Genomic DNA, 17,036 nt, shown 5'->3' with positions numbered 1-17,036 from the left:
GATTGAAGTGTCATGCTTGGCAGATAGGAGAGAATAACTTAGGCACGTTTCAGCTTGTCTCTGGAAGTGGGGTGCACTCCATTTATCACATCATGACAGAATACACTGCAGTGTATAACAGACTGCTGACTGTTGTGTAAATATGTTGAGACGCCACCTCAACTGGACTGCACATCATAGTAGGGAAAAAGTCATTTGTTTGTTGATATCTTGTAAACAGGAGCATGTGATGCGCCCATTGGGGTGTCAGTCAAATGCACTCTCAACAATATGGCTTTCTTTGCTTGAGTTGTGACATTAGTGGTGTAGAAATTGAAAATTAATATCCATATGATCACCTTCCACATGCTGGCCTCTTTGCCGTACACCACTGCCATGCTGTCCACCTTGTTCCTCTGGATGCTCAGCCTCTCTGTGTCGTTCAGCTCCTCAGCCACAAAACCCATGAAGGAGTTGTCTGGAGTGTGTGCTGTGAGGGACAAACATAGCAAAGTGCTCAATAAGTCAAGCTCAAGCTCAATGTAACGACGTGCTCTGAGAGTCAGGAAGCAAGTTCAGGAAGTGAGTGTTTTAATAAAATAAACAAAACAAGAAAAACTAACAGCACACAGACATGAAACAGAAACAATGACGCCTGGGGAAGTAACCAAGGGGAGTGACATACAGTTGAAGTCGGAAGTCTACATAAACTTAGGTTGGAGTCATTCAAATTTGTTTTTCAACCACTCCACAAAATTCTTGTTAAGAAACTATAGTTTTGGACATCTACTTTGCACATAACCACAAGTCATTTTTCCAACAATTGTTTACAGCCAGATTATTTCACTAAAAATTCACTGTACCACAATTCCAGTGGGTCAGAAGTTTACATACACTAAGTTGACTGTGCCTTTAAACAGCTTGGAAAATTCCAGAAAATGATGTCATGCCTTTAGAAGCTTCTGATAGGCTAATTGACATTATTTGAGTCAATTGGGGGTGTATCTGTGGATGTATTTCAAGGCCTACCTTCAAACTCAGTGCCTCTTTGCTTGACATCATGGGAAAATCAAAAGAAATCAGCCCCAAAAAATTGTAGACCTCCACAAGTCTGGTTCATCCTTGGGAGCAATTTCCAAAAGCCTGAAGGTACCACGTTCATCTGTGCAAACAATTATACGCAAGTATAAACACCATGGGACCACTCAGCCGTCACACCACTTAGGAAGGAGACGTGTTCTGTCTCCTAGAGATGAACGTACTTTGGTGTGAAAAGTGCAAATCAATCCCAGAACAACAACAAAGGACCTTGTGAAGATGCTGGAGGAAACAGGTACAAAAGTATCTATATCTACACTAAAACGAGTCCTATATCGACATAACCTGAAAGGCGCTCAGCAAGGAAGAAGCCACTGCTCCAAAACCGCCATTAAAAAGCCAGACTACAGTTTGCAACTGCACATGGGGACAAACATCATACTTTTTGGAGAAATGTCCTCTGGTCTGATGAAACAAAAATAGAACTGTTTGGCCATAATGACCATCGTTATGTTTGGAGGGAAAAGGGTGATGCTTGCAAGCTGAAGAACATCATCACAACCGTGAAGCACGGGGACGGCAGCATCATGTTGTGGGGGTGTTTTTCTGCAGGAGTGACTGGTGCACTTCACAAAATAGATGGAATCATGAGGTAGTAAAATTATGTGGATATATTGAAGCAACATCTCCAGACATCAGTCAGGAAGTTAAAGCTTGGTCGCAAATGTGTCTTCCAAATGGACAATGACCCCAAGCATACTTCCAAAGTTGTGGCAAAATGGCTTAAGGACAACAAAGTCAAGGTATTGGAGTGGCCATCACAAAGCCCTGACCTCAATCCTATAGAAAATGTGTGGACAGAACTGAAAAAGCGTGTGAAAGCAAGGAGGCCTACAAACCTCAGTCACACCACCTCTGTCAGGAGGAATGGGCCAAAATTCACCCAACTTATTGCGGAAAGCTTGTGGAAGGCTACCTGAAACGTTTGATCCAAGTTAAACAATTTAAAGGCAATGCTACAAAATACTAATTGAGTGTATGTAAACTTCTGACCCACTGGGAATGTGATGTGAAAATAAGTATTTGGTCAATAACAAAAGTTTCTCAATACTTTGTTATATACCCTTTGTTGGCAATGACAGAGGTCAAATGTTTTCTGTAAGTCTTCACAAGGTTTTCACACACTGTTGCTGGTATTTTGGCCCATTCCTCCATGCAGATCTCCTCTAGAGCAGTGATGTTTTGGGGCTGTTGCTGGGCAACATGGACTTTCAACTCCCTCCAAAGATTTTCTATGGGGTTGAGTTCTGGAGACTGGCTAGGCCACTACAGGACCTTGAAATGCTTCTTACGAAGCCACTCCTTCGTTGCCCGAGCGGTGTGTTTGGGATCGTTGTCATGCTGAAAGACCCAGCCACGTTTCATCTTCAATGCCCTTGCTGATGGAAGGAGGTTTTCACTCAAAATCTCATGATACATGGCCCCATTCATTCTTTTCTTTACACGGAACAGTCGTCCTGGTCTCTTTGCAGAAAAATAGCCCCAAAGCATGATGTTTCCACCCCCATGCTTCACAGTAGGTATGGTGTTCTTTGGATGCAAGTCAGCATTCTTTGTCGTCCAAACACGACGAGTTGAGTTTTTACCAAAAAGTTATATTTTGGTTTCATCGGACCATATGACATTCTCCCAATCTTCTTCTGGATCATCCAAATGCTCTCTAGCAAACTTCAGACGGGCCTGGACAAGTACTGGCTTAAGCAGGGGGACACGTCTGGCACTGCAGGATTTGAGTCCCTGGCGGCGTAGTGTGTTACTGATGGTAGGCTTTGTTACTTTTGTCCCAGCTCTCTGCAGGTCATTCACTAGGTCCCCCCTGTGTGGTTCTGGGATTTTTGATCACCGTTCTTGTGGTCATTTTGACCCCACGGGGTGAGATCTTGTGTGGAGCCCCAGATCGAGGGAGATTATCAGTGGTCTTGTATGTCTTCCATTTTCTAATAATTGCTCCCACAGTTGATTTCTTCAAACCAAGCTGCTTACCTATTGCAGATTCAGTCTTCCCAGCCTGGTACAGCAGGTCTACAATTTTGTTTATGCTGTCCTTTGACAGCTCTTTGGTCTTGGCCATAGTGGAGTTTGGAGTGTGACTGTTTGAGGTTGTGGACAGGTGTCTTTTATACTGATAACGAGTGGAGGACAGAAGAGCCTCTTAAAGAAGAAGTTACAGGTCTGTGAGAGCCAGAAATCTTGCTTGTTTGTAGGTGACCAAATACTTATTTTCCACCATAATTTGCAAATAAATTCATTAAAAATCCTACAATGTGATTTTGAGGATTTTTTTTCTCATTTTGTCTGTCACAGTTGAAATGTACCTATGATGATGGGAGTGGGAGAACTTGCACAATTGGTGGCTGACTAAATATTTTTTTGCCCCACTGTATATATCTATACTGTATATATTTATTCATAACGTGTTCCTATTTCAAACCCAATATGAGTGTGGCTTGCAATTACAATGTGTATTCAAAACAGCAGTATTTCCACAGAAGCTATGCTCACTGAGTTAATTGGAAGAGCACAAACACAGCTGAAGTCTCCTCTCCTTCCACTGATCCCAGCTGGATGTTTGAGCTCTGTGTGTGTGCCAGTGAGAGCCTATGGTGCTAAGTTCTATTGTCTAGCTCTAGGCATCTGTTTGGCCACAACTGCTGTTACCCTCCCAGGCTCCTTCTCGTCTCTCTGACCCTGAGCTTCCACTATGAGAGGCCAGAGGCCCACACAAGTGCCCCACAACATCTGTGCCCACACACACACTCCAAAAGCCAAACCTCCACTAAAATCCATATTACCCTTTCCCACTTTCTCTCTTTCTGTGGTTGATACCTGATAAACAAGCGTAACCCCATTCCCCTCACATCCAGTGTCAGAAGAGAGATTATGCTCAGAGTTCACTCACGGAACATGGTCATGTACTGCCTGCAGTTGAGATTCCAGTAGCCCCAGTTGGTCCTGTAGCCGTGCAGGGTGGCGTAGTCCTCATGGTTGTATGCCGGCTCTGTGCCAAATGTGTCAATCACACGGATGTGGCACCTGAGAAACAGAGGAAAGAGATCGGAGAATGGGTTCTGTATGTCAAAATAGCAGAACATAGATAGACATTGCCTCCTGTTGCGATGATAGAATATTTATCTGGTAAAAGCCCATGTCTAACAAGCAGTGGTATGGGAATCAAGCCCAGGAGACTTGAACCGTAAAGCAGTCAAAGGTGATGGATGTCACCGTGCCTCTCCTCTCCCTCAGTGTGCTGGGCTCAGCCTGCCCTCCAGATGGGGGGAAATTGACTTTAAATCACACGCTGCTAGGCCACTACACACCACAGGGGAGATAAATGGAGAGCTCTTACTCACAGCAATATAACCATGTCCAGACACCGCAAGGATACCTCCCTTCTTTGATGGGTCTCTGACATTCCTGGGGCATAATGTGTGAGGGGCTGCTTCCTAATAGTCGAAAAAGGCTTCCTTTCCTTGTGTATGACCACTTACTGTACCTGACAGGATTGAATAAGAGAGACATTTTGACAGGAGCACTACTAACATATACTACTTTGATTGTATCCTTTTAGTAGCAACGTTCATCGAAATTGTTAAAGGGTTTTAAAAAGAATTCTAATAAAATGCAACAGTTAGACATTTACAGTGGAAGCTGCTGGGGAGAGGAGGGCTCATAATAATGGCTGGATCAGAGCAAATGGAATGGCATCAAACACTTTGGAAACCGCTCCAGCAATTACCACGTGGTCATCCTCCCCTATTAAGGTGCCACCAACTTCCTGTGTTGGACAATGGATGAAGATACTCCAAACGTAACATTTTTATAATCCATCAGATATTGACTGAATTATAGCACATAAAACATTTTACGGACAAATAATGAATCGAGTTCAGTGATTTTGGTGGGAATTCAGGTTTTCAATTTACTTCTATACATTTTTTACAATGTACTCATATTTTGAGTTAAATAAAGAAACATATGTGCCTATTTGTATATATACACACACTGAACAAAAATATAAATCCAATTTCAAAGATTTTTCTGAGTTACAGTTCATATAAAGAAATCAGTCAATAGAAATACATTCATTAGGCCCTAATCTATGGATTTCACATGACTGGGAATACAGATATGCATCTGTTGGTCACATATACCTTAAAAAAAAAGGTAGGGGTGTGGATCAGAAAACCACCATTTGCCTCATGCAGCGTGACACATCTACTTCACATAGAGTTGATCAGGCTGTTGATTGTGGCCTGTGGAATGTTGTCCCACTCCTCTTCAACGGTTGGGGGAAGTTGTTGGATATCGGCGGGAACTGGAACACGCTGTTGTATATGTTGATCCAGAGCATCCCAAACATGCTCAATGGGTGACATGTCTGGGGAGTATGCAGACCATTGAAGGACTGGGACATTTTCCAGGAAATGTGTAAAGATCCTTATGACATGAGGCTGTGCATTATCATGCTGAAACATGAGAGGTGGATGAATGGCATGACAATGGGCCTCAGGATCTCGTCACGGTATCTCTGTCCATTCAAATTGCTATCAATAAAACGCAATTGTGTTCTTTGTCCGTAGCTTATGCCTGCCAATACCATAACCCCACCGCCACCATGGGCCCCTCTGTTCACAATGTTAACATCAACAAACTGCTCGCACTCATAACGCCATACACATGGTCTGCGGTTGTGAGGCCAGTTGTATGTATTGCCAAATTCTCAAAAATGGCGTTGGAGGTGGCTTATGGTAGATAAATTAACATAAAAATGTATCTAGCAACAGCTCTGGTGGATAGTCCTGCAGTCAGCATGCCAATTACACGGTCCGTCAAAACTTGCAACACCTATGGCATTGTGTTGTGTGACAAAACTGCACATTTTAGAGTGGCCTTTTATTGTCCCTAGCACAAGGTGCGCCTGTGTAATGATCATGATATTTAATCAGCTTCTTGATATACCATACCTGTCAGGTGGATGGAGTATATTTGCAAAGGAGAAATGTTAACAGGGATTTAAACAAATTTGTGCAAAACATTTCAGAGAAATAAGCTTTTTGTGCGTATGGGATGTCTACCCTACCTGCTCTGTCTACCCTACCTGCTCGGTCTACCCTACCTGCACTCACCTGCTCTGCCTACCCTACCCTCACTCACCTGCTCTGTCTACCCTACCTGCTCTCACCTGCTCTGTCTACCCTACCTGCTCTCACCTGCTCTGTCTACCCTACCTGCTCGGTCTACCCTACCTGCACTCACCAGCTCTGTCTACCCTACACTCACCTGCTCTGTCTACCCTACCCTCACTCACCTGCTCTGTCTACCCTACCTGCTCTGTCTACCCTACCTGCTCGGTCTACCCTACCTGCACTCACCTGCTCTGCCTACCCTACCCTCACTCACCTGCTCTGTCTACCCTACCTGCTCTCACCTGCTCTGTCTACCCTACCTGCACTCACCAGCTCTGTCTACCCTACACTCACCTGCTCTGTCTACCCTACCCTCACTCACCAGCTCTGTCTACCCTACCCTACCTGCTCTGTCTACCCTACCTGGACTCACCTGCTCTGTCTACCCTACCTGGACTCACCTGCTCTGTCTACCCTACCCTCACTCACCTGCTCTGTCTACCCTACCCTCACTCACCTGCTCTGTCTACCCTACCCTCACTCACCTGCTCTGTTTACCCTACCCTCACTCACCTGCTCTGTCTACGCTACCTGCTCCGTCTACGCTACCTGCACTCACCTGCTCTGTCTACCCTACCTGCACTCACCTGCTCTGTCTACCCTACCTGCTCGGTCTACCCTACCTGAACTCACCTGCTCTGTCTACCCTACCCTCACTCACCTGCCCTGTCTACCCTACCTGCTCTGTCTACGCTACCTGCACTCACCTGCTCTGTCTACCCTACCTGCTCGGTCTACCCTACCTGCACTCACCTGCTCTGTCTACCCTACCTGCTCGGTCTACCCTACCTGGACTCACCTGCTCTGTCTACCCTACCCTCACTCACCTGCTCTGTCTACCCTACCTGCTCTGTCTACGCTACCTGCACTCACCTGCTCTGTCTACCCTACCTGCACTCACCTGCTCTGTCTACCCTACCTGCTCTGTCTAAGCTACCTGCACTCACCTGCTCTGTGTACCCTACCTGCTCTGTCTACCCTGCCTGCTCTGCCTACCCTACCTGCTCTGTCTGCCCTACCTGCTCTGTCTACCCTACCTGCTCTGTCTACCCTACCTGCTCTGTCTACCCTACCTGCTCTGTCTAGACTGTCTCATTAAAAACGGTTGTTTATCTTGCATAATTCAACAAGTGTGTCAAAATAGCAGGATACCCTTGGATAAAAGGGTATCAACACAATTACACCTATCTAAACATACTTTACATTGTTTGCGAGATCAGGCATAATCAGAGTTCATTTTCGGAAATTGCTTTCCTTTCAGCTTATCTCATTTGTAAACATTAAACTGTATTAAATTATAACTTTTGTCAATACCACAAAAAAATGTACACCCATCAAAATAAAGTTATCGTCTCTTTCTTGTGATGTAAGTGTCGAGACGATACGTTCAATTCCAGAAAAAGCTTTGGTGTTCTTCTCGATTCAACTAACAGCCAATGTATCCCATTGAGCCCATTTCAGCCATTACCGGGGTGTGTTTGACATGTCTTTACAAACATTTCCGTTGTTGTAACGTTAACGGGGGAAAAACATCATGTGCAGGCAAGAGCATGAAGAGTCACAAAAAACAATCAGTCCACGGAGATTTAAGTGAAAAGTGGATTTTGCACCCATCAAACACAGGAAATAGATGGCTGAAAAAAACAGATCCTCAGATGGGTGGGGCATGCGCTTCCCTACTTTAGATTAGATGAAAAGGAAGAAAATAGGAAGGATAGGGAAAGGAAGGATAGGGAAAGGAAGAGGAAGGATAGGGAAAGGAAGGATAGGGAAAGGAAGAGGAAGGATAGGGAAAGGAAGGATAGGGAAAGGAAGAGGAAGGATAGGGAAAGGAAGGATAGGGAAAGGAAGAGGAAGGATAGGGAAAGGAAGAGGAAGGATAGGGAACGGAAGGATAGGGAAAGGAAGAGGAAGGATAGGGAAAGGAAGAGGATGGATAGGGAAAGGAAGGATAGGGAAAGGAAGAGGAAGGATAGGGAAAGGAAGGAAAGGGAAAGGAAGAGGAAGGATAGGGAAAGGAAGGATAGGGAAAGGAAGGATAGGGAAAGGAAGGATAGGGAAAGGAAGGATAGGGAAAGGAAGAGGACGGATAGGGAAAGGAAGAGGAAGGATAGGGAAAGAAAGGAGAGGGAAAGGAAGAGGAAGGATAGGGAAAGGAAGGGGAAGGATAGGGAAAGGAAGAGGAAGGATAGGGAAAGAAGAGGAAGGATATGGAAAGGAAGAGGAAGGATAAGGAAAGGAAGAGGAAGGATAGGGAAAGGAAGGGGAAGGATAAGGAAAGGTTGAGGAAGGATAGGGAAAGGAAGAGGAAGGATAGGGAAAGAAGAGGAAGGATATGGAAAGGAAGAGGAAGGATAGGGAATGGAAGCCATTTGAGAATACTGAGAGGGTGAGTCGAGCACAAAGCATTGTTTTATCTCCCAGCTTCATCAGCTCTGCATATCCAGACTGGTTGATTTATCAGTGTCCTGCATCTCTAAGCAGTCTGGGGACCTGCAGAGGAAATTAAAGTATTAGCCTGCTAGACTGGGACAGTTGATACACATCGGCTAATCAAGTGACCTTGGATTGACACAGATGGGAATCCATGGTGAATTATTTCAGCAGCATGTACTGCCTGGGCCGGGACTGAGGGCCTCGTAAAAGAGTCTTCTAGGACCTCAAAATAATCGCACTGTTGGATTTCTCCTGTGCCATCTATTCAAACATAATTCCACTGCTGCATAGATATCTGCCTGTAATGCAAAATGATCCATGAGGAAAACAATCATATTGGCATCTGGTCAGTCATCTTCATTAGGAGCTTCATTGTGTGATCGCAAACAATAGTGTGTGCACTACAAATATTGTGCTGTGTTTGCATGTCTGTCACAGGAGGCTGCTGAGGCGAGAACAGCTCATAATAATGGCCGGGAAAAGGAGCAGATGGAATGGCATCATACACCTGCTAACCATGTGTTTGATGTATTTGATACCATTCACTCATTGGGCTCCAGTCATTACCACGAGCCCGTCCTCCACAGTTAAGGTGCTACGAACCACATGTGGTCTCTATAATAATATTAGTGTGTGTGTGCGCGTGTGTGTATGTGCGCGTGCATGCGTGCGTGTAGAGGGATTTGCTCTGTTTCGATTTGCTCTGTACCACAAAGTTTGATCTGGCAGGCTAGCCACTTAGTTAGCCAACCAAATGCATAGCTAGAGCCCTGAGCTGTAGAAAATGTATTTGGCTCATCTTAGCTAGTTAAACGTAGACTGAGTGAAATGATGTTGCCAAGAGCAGCATCGCAGATATTGCGATGAGTGAGATGCACAACTTCGCTTTCACACAGTCACACAAAGCATCTGTGCATGTGCACAGGTTCGCCTCACACTTTTATCATGTGGTAGCCACGGGACAAAAACAGAGGAGAAGTTGAGACTCACGCTTCAAAGCTCTTAGTTGTCGTGGAAATTGACCACTATGCTGTATTCTTTCTGCATCTATGACATATTAATGTCTACCTTTAACTTATAGTTAAGCAGTGGGGTAGCACCCCCCCCCCCCCCCGAACTTTAGGGTGCACATGCAAGTGTGCTGATGTTTGAGTGCATGCATGTGTATAATGAGCTAAATGGAGATTGTGGAACAGGAAATTGAATATGCAGCTAGGGACAAAACAGACTGGAACACTACTACACAGTATAATGTAATATAACAGAACAGATTTATCACACCCCAGACATATTAGTTTCTCTCCAACCAAGAAATGGAAACATTATCATTTTCACAATCCTATCACTTAAAATTGTCCTGCAATAACTAGGACCAATAATTACATGTTTTATTTGCTTAGTCGACACTTTGCGGGCCTCTGGCAACTTCCTGTACATTGCAAAGTTCAAAATATATACAGATAACTCAGGGACTTTAAAATCTCACTAGGACAGGGTACGCAAGCGTCCCACTTGGCCAAAAACCAGGGATAATGCAGCGCGGCAAATTCAAATAAAATTATACAAAAATCTAACTTTCATTAAATCACACATGTAAGATACTAAATTAAAGCTACTCTCGTTGTGAACCCAGACAACATGTTAGATTTTAAAAAGGCTTTTCGGCGAAAGCATAAGAAGCTATTATCTGATGATAGCACAACAGTAAACAAAGAGAGTAGCATATTTCAACCCTGTAGGCGCTACACAAAACGCAGAAATAAAATATAAATCATGCCTTACCTTTGACGAGATTCTTTTGTTGGCACTCCAATATGTCCCATAAACATCATAAATGGTCCTTTTGTTCGATTAATTCCGTCCATATATATCCAAAATGTCCATTTATTTGGCGCTTTTGATCCAGAAAAAAAACAGCTTCCAATTTGCGCAACGTCACTACAAAATATTTCAAAAGTTACCTGTAAATTTTGCCAAAACTACAAACTACTTTTGTAATACAACTTTAGGTATTTTTAAACGTTAATAATCGATCAAATTGAAGACGGGTCTATCTGTGTTCAATACAGGAAGACAACAAACCAACGCTACTTTTCAAGTGTTGCGCAACTCTCAACAGTGTTACCCAGTTCCTAGATGGCCGTACTTCTTCATTGCACAAAGGAATAACCTCAAACCTCAACCAAATTCCAAAGACTGGTGACATCCAGTGGAAGCGGTAGGAACTGCAAACAAGTGCCTAAGAAATATTGTTTCCCAATGAGAACTCACTGAACAGACAGAGACCTCAAAAAAATACATTCTGAATGGTTAGTCCTCTGGGTTTTGCCTGCTACATAAGTTATGTTATACTCACAGACATGATTCAAACAGTTTTAGAAACTTCAGAGTGTTTTCTATCCAAATCTACTAATAATATGCATATCTTATATTCTTGGCATGAGTAGCAGGAAGTTGAAATTGGGCAGGCTATTTATCCAAAAGTGAAAATGCTGCCCCCTGTACCTGCCATTTCTCCACTGTGCTACTTAGCATTTCTATCAGTCAATCTGGGACTCATTATTTACCCAATTGATCGCTGTGTGGGCTGCCCTCATGCAGATTCCCCCTGGAAGCCTATGGTGACTCACAGGGGACCAACCAGCTGACCAAATACCAGCCAATAAGGGCATCAGGCCAATAAACCAATGAGTAACCAGCAACAAAGAAACACACAGAGTTCAACTTAGGCATCACATGGACAAGTCTGTTCCTCCTCCAGAAGAGATACATTCATATTTGGCAGTGATATGGTGCATAGTACATTCCATGCCTACACTCACAGTAAGCACACACCCACAAACACACATACAGCTGCGGTCTTCTAAAGTGTCTAAAATAAGTAGACACTTAAAAAACCTTTGGTGTTCACACATGTATTTATTTGATTTATAACTGCACAGGACCAAGAAGGAAAAAAATCTAAACTGAAATTGAAATTTTTCTCTTTGAGTAAAAAATTAAATGGCCTAGACTAAATTATAAAATATTCTAATTAATTTTGTTGGAGGCGAGTGATTCTCGTTTTTGTGTAATCTATCTCACCTGTGGTATGTTGCAGGTGCCTACAGGGTAAACATTGCCATTCAACCAGTTTTGAAAAGAGAAATCAGAACATTCTGCTCCATTGCACTGCATTGTAAGGGTGCCAATATATTTGACCGCAACTGTATAGAAAAACAGAACAACAAAAAACCCACTGACTTGTGCTTCCTCAGAGAGAGACCCATGTGCTGCCTCATCTGCTGCAGGCCATGGTAGTCCGTGTAGATGAGGTCAAAGGGCAGAGGTCCTGTCAGGGGGCAGCTTCCTCTTCCAGGGGGGACCCCAAGAAACCTGCACACACAGGGCACACACAGAAGCTCGGCTTAGATACAGCAAACACGTCACAACACAACTTAATTGTACCAGTCAAAAGTTTGGACACACCTACTCATTCAAGGGTTTTTCTATATTTTTACTATTTTCTACATTGTAGTATAATAGTAAAGACATCACAACTATGAAATAGCACATATGGAATCATGTAGTAACCAAAAAAATTGTTAAACAAATCAAAATATATTTTATATTTGAGGTTCTTCAAAGTAGCCACCCTTGGCCTTGATGACAGCTTTGCACACTCTTGGCATGTGTTACTTCATAGGTTTGATGTCTTCACATTTATTCTACAATGTAGAAAATAGTAAAAAGAAAGAAAAACCCTTGAATGAGTAGGTGTGTCCAAACTTTTGACTGGTAATGTATATCCACTGTCAATATGAGAGGAATGTATATTAACAATCTACACGGAGAATAACAACAGACTTGGAAAATAAATACATTATAGGGAACTGGACAATGTGTAGTAAAACTGTATATCCACACAAAAAGACACAATAAAAAGCAGCGGAAATACTATGTTGCTGTAAAAAGCAGCGGAAATACTATGTTGCTGTAAAAAGCAGCGGAAATACTATGTTGCTGTAAAAAGCAGCGGAAATACTCTGTTGCTGTAAAAAGCAGCGGAAATACTATGTTGCTGTAAAAAGCAGCTGAAATACTATGTTGCTGTAAAAAGCAGCGGAAATACTATGTTGCTGTAAAAAGCAGCGGAAATACTCTGTTGCTGTAAAAAGCAGCGGAAATACTATGTTGCTGTAAAAAGCAGCTGAAATACTATGTTGCTGTAAAAAGCAGCTGACATACTCTGTTCCTGTAAAAAGCAGCTGACATACTCTGCTCCTGTAAGAAGAAGCAGACATACTATTTTGCTGTAAAAAGCTGAAATGCCTTAAGGGGGTAATTCTAATGCTCTGAAATGGCCTGGACGCTTCCATAAATGTTGTGTGCCATCTCCCATGTGGTGTGTGTGAGAGAGCGATGGGGAGCACCAGCCGTCAGAGCTCCCAGCTCTAGTCACATCAACTAGATGTGTCTGGTTTAAGGGGAATGATATCAGAAGTCTGATAGGTGGAGGTGCAGAAATGGGTCAGAGAATGTTCCATAATTCAGCCATTGATATTGCCACTCGCTCTATGTGCAATTAGTAGAGAAATTAAAGAAAAGGTGTATGTGTTGCCGTGAGCAATAAAACAAGCAATGCATCTCAGCTCACCTCAAGAAGCCTAAGCTCTTTAGACTTTCCGCACTAAAAACTGTATTGTCATGAAAACAATCATTTGCTTGCCAAAATGCAAACAAACACATTTTAATTTATTTCCCTTTGTAAACAATTCTCTACACCAGCCACCTGGCTCTGAAAAACACCTGCAGTCTTTGTAAAAGGGCCAAAGGAATTTTAAATAAATGTTTCAAAACAGAGGGTGGACCCTGCCTGTTATTCACATATTCTGATGTCTGTCACCACAATATTACCTGACTCTCTCATAGGAGTGACTCTCTCTCAATAACCATCGATGTTGTTGATTATTTAGCCATATCAGTGACCCACAATCACCCCAGAGAGATTACAGATAGGCAGGCAGTATGTACAGGGATATCTAAACACTTGATTTACCATATCATTGCTGTCCATAATGCATGGCTGAGTAGGGAGAAGCTTCCAAATGGCACCCTGTGGAAGAGGTAGTGAGGCATTGGAATGAAAATGACAGCTATCTGCCTCTTATCCAGACTTTTATCTCTCGAGCTGTCGGAAATTAACACAATTCTGCAGCTACCACTTATGCTAATGACCGTAACACCAAGAATTGGAGTCCAGGAAATTGGCCACTCGTTACAATTTCCAGAAATAGCTGGTGACTGACTGAAGTTTTGCTATTCAGCGAAGGAGACACAAATCAAACCCCACACACACTGACATTAGTCAGGCATACAAGGTAAACATGTAAATTGCAGGTCTTGATTAATTCCTCCGGATTCCACTTTACACAGTGGCTAGGTTTCTAATGTTGGAGTGTTCTTCAGATGCAGGGAGATTGCCCTAGTCAGCAGCCAGAGTAATTGCTTCCCTTTGCTAGAGCCGAAGTTTCAGGAGGCTGTCAGACACAAAATGGCCCCTGCAATCAAACGGTTTTCAGCTGAATTATGTCTGCCTCTAAATTATACGATTTTTTTGCGATTGCACAGCAGACGGGACTATTGTCAACACATTGCCTTTTTAAAGGGAGATGGACAGCCTCTGTGGGAGAGGAAATGTAATTGCCGGGGGAGACAGGGAGAGCAGTACTGTAAATGACATGGTATAAGCAGAGGTAGAGATAATGGTAGCTAAAAGATGAGATGTTATCCACCTCAAAATTCAATGTAACTTATTTTTATACTACCAAACTAGTTGAGTGTGTTGAATAGTTGAATTTGACCCAGATCTGGTCCATTCAGCACAACACGTTTGTCCATAATGTGCATTCTGCACACAAAATCTTGTTAACATATTAACCTGATTGCACAGTTTCCAGGCTAAGTTGTATAGATCTATGTAGATGAAGGATGACAGTGTTTGTGTGGTTGATTTAGATGCTTTGCCCTGTGGTCTTCTGAATGTGTTTGTGCTCACAGCTGTTCTAACGGGGCTTTGCGATAACAGCAGAAAGCCTTAGACTGCTACTGTATAAATAGTGTGAATAAACAGACAAACAGTCAACACACACACACACCTGCAAATAAAAGCTATCGATTTTGCTTTTGTTTGCTCAACTGATTTAGTTGGAATTGCAAACGGGTGGAAACAGGCACGGTAGAATGTTCCTCTGCAGTAGATTTGATAATGAGCAGAGAGTCTTTGTCAGCCGTCACTGCTTTAGACTAGAGCTTCATCAGTCAATTGTATAAAGGCTTACAAAAACAAAAAAGGGGTCTTCACTCAAGAGTGGATTCAATTCTCTTTGCCTGCACCTCACTCAAAAATAGATTGCACTAGTCAAGCCACTTGTATGGACGTATGCCTGTGTGTGCATCCAAACACAAGCCTTGTACACTTCACCTGACTGAAATTAATCTGATTGCAGTGTGGGCCTGCATAGTAACCCGAAGACCTACAGTAAAATCATACCCTGTGTCTGGAATTCAAATAACTCAACTTGGACAGTTTGCATTTTTGTCGGGTAGTGTCATGTTTTACTATTGGAAATGAACACGTCAGGCTTAATTTCAAGCATGACTGCTCCTAAATGGGGTGATTTGCCCCTACTGTGGCAAACTTTCACTCCCAAAATGGCATTGGCTGCCTCACCTTTCTGTGTGTGTGTGTGTGTGTGTGTGTGTGTTCTGTATTTTATTAAGGACAGATACACTGTAGCAAAGTCAGAATGGTCAATGTAATACACCCCCACAAGGGAAGTGAAGGAGCCGCGAGACATTCTCTCACCTTGAAAAGCTAGAGAAGTCATTTAACCTCACCATGGCTCAAGCAGTGGCATACCTACCTTCCCTGGGGGCAACAGTAGATTTAACAATATACAGCTTTCTATTCTATTTTATTACACATGTAGTGTATCTGACAGCAACACACTGTTCTAAATACTGTGGCTTCACCTGTGCCTTGTGCCTTGTGTCGTGTAAAAATCTTCCCTGCGTGAAAAACTTCCCAATCGTTCTGATTGTGACATCATGTTGTAAAATTCCATACAGCGTGAAAATGTTCCCAGTTTAAGAATTAAAAGGCTGAGCTCGTTCGGATGTCTCCCTAAGACACCCATGACACCTTGCAGCAGTTCAGACAGGTGGAACTCATCTAACCCACTGAAAAGAGGCATTTATAACCTTGAATATCACATTTCATTTAATTGTATTAGTGCTTCGTAAACAACAGGTGTGGACAACAGTGAAATGCTTACCTTCCCAACAACGCAGAGAGAAAGAAAATAGTGAAATAATAGAAAAGTTAAACACGTAATAATAAAAGTAATAATAAATACATAAGTGACAACTTGGCTATATACGCTGTACCGAGTCGATGTGCAGGGGTGCGAAGTAATTGAGGTAGATATTTAATAGAACTAGGAATAAAAAACAGATAAACAGTAGCAGAAGCATATGTGATAAGTCAAAGTTCAATGTAGATAGTTAAATAGTTAACCAGATTCCTACCCAGACTAACTATTTAGCAGTCTTATGGCTTGTGGGTAGAAGCTATTCAGGGTCCTGTTGTTTCCAAACTTGGTGCATCAGCACAGCTTGCAGTGCGGTAGCAGAGAGAACAGTCTATGACTTGGATGTCTTGAGTCTTTGGCAATGTTTAGGGCTTTCCAAGGACACCGCCTGGTATAGTGGTCCTGGATGGCAGCTAGCTCAGGTCCAGTGATGTACTGGCCTGTAAGCACTACCCTCTGTAGCTCCTTATAGTCGGGTGCCAAGCAGTTGCAATACCAAGTGGTGAAGCAGCCAGTCAAGATGCTCTCAATGGTGCAGCTCTAGAACTTTCTAAGGATCTGAGGACCCATGCCAAATCTTTTCAGCCTCCTGGGGGGGGGGGGGGGGGGGGGGGGGGTAATTGTTCAATCCCAGGGTTCTTAGCAATGAGCTTGGAGGGCACTATGGTCTTGAATGCTAAGCTGTAGTCAATGAACAGCATTCTCACATAGGTGTTCCTATTGCACAGGTGGGAAAGGGCAGTGTGGAGTGCAATAGAGATTCTGTCATCTGTGGATCTGTTGGTGCGTTATCCAAATTAGAGTAGATCCAAGGTGTCTGGGATGATGGTGTTGATGTGAGCCATGACCAGCCAAGCATTTCATGGCTACAGATGTGAGTGCTAAGGGCGATAGTCATTTAGACAGGTTACCTTGGGGTTCTTGGGCACAGATATGGTGGTCTGATTGAAACATGTATGTATTACAGACTGGGTCAGAGAGTGGC

General features: G+C 43.1%; 1 protein-coding gene across 1 annotated transcript in view; it reads right to left on the bottom strand.

The window, feature by feature from the left end:
- LOC139424002 (alpha-1,6-mannosylglycoprotein 6-beta-N-acetylglucosaminyltransferase B-like) overlaps window positions 1-17,036 on the bottom strand; it is a 68,127-nt gene that overhangs the window by 11,505 nt on the left and 39,586 nt on the right. Inside the window, exons 9-11 of the mRNA XM_071175676.1 lie at window positions 11,943-12,074; window positions 3,977-4,110; window positions 339-469 (exon numbers count right to left, since the gene is read on the bottom strand). Of these exons, the coding sequence (XP_071031777.1) occupies window positions 339-469; window positions 3,977-4,110; window positions 11,943-12,074 (397 nt within the window). The remainder of the gene's footprint in view (window positions 1-338; window positions 470-3,976; window positions 4,111-11,942; window positions 12,075-17,036) is intronic.

The sequence above is a fragment of the Oncorhynchus clarkii genome, chromosome 13 (assembly GCF_045791955.1).
Source record: "Oncorhynchus clarkii lewisi isolate Uvic-CL-2024 chromosome 13, UVic_Ocla_1.0, whole genome shotgun sequence".
Lineage (NCBI taxonomy): Eukaryota > Metazoa > Chordata > Actinopteri > Salmoniformes > Salmonidae > Oncorhynchus > Oncorhynchus clarkii.
The sequence above is the reverse complement of the archived record's forward strand: the minus strand, read 5'-3'. Positions and strand labels throughout refer to the sequence as shown.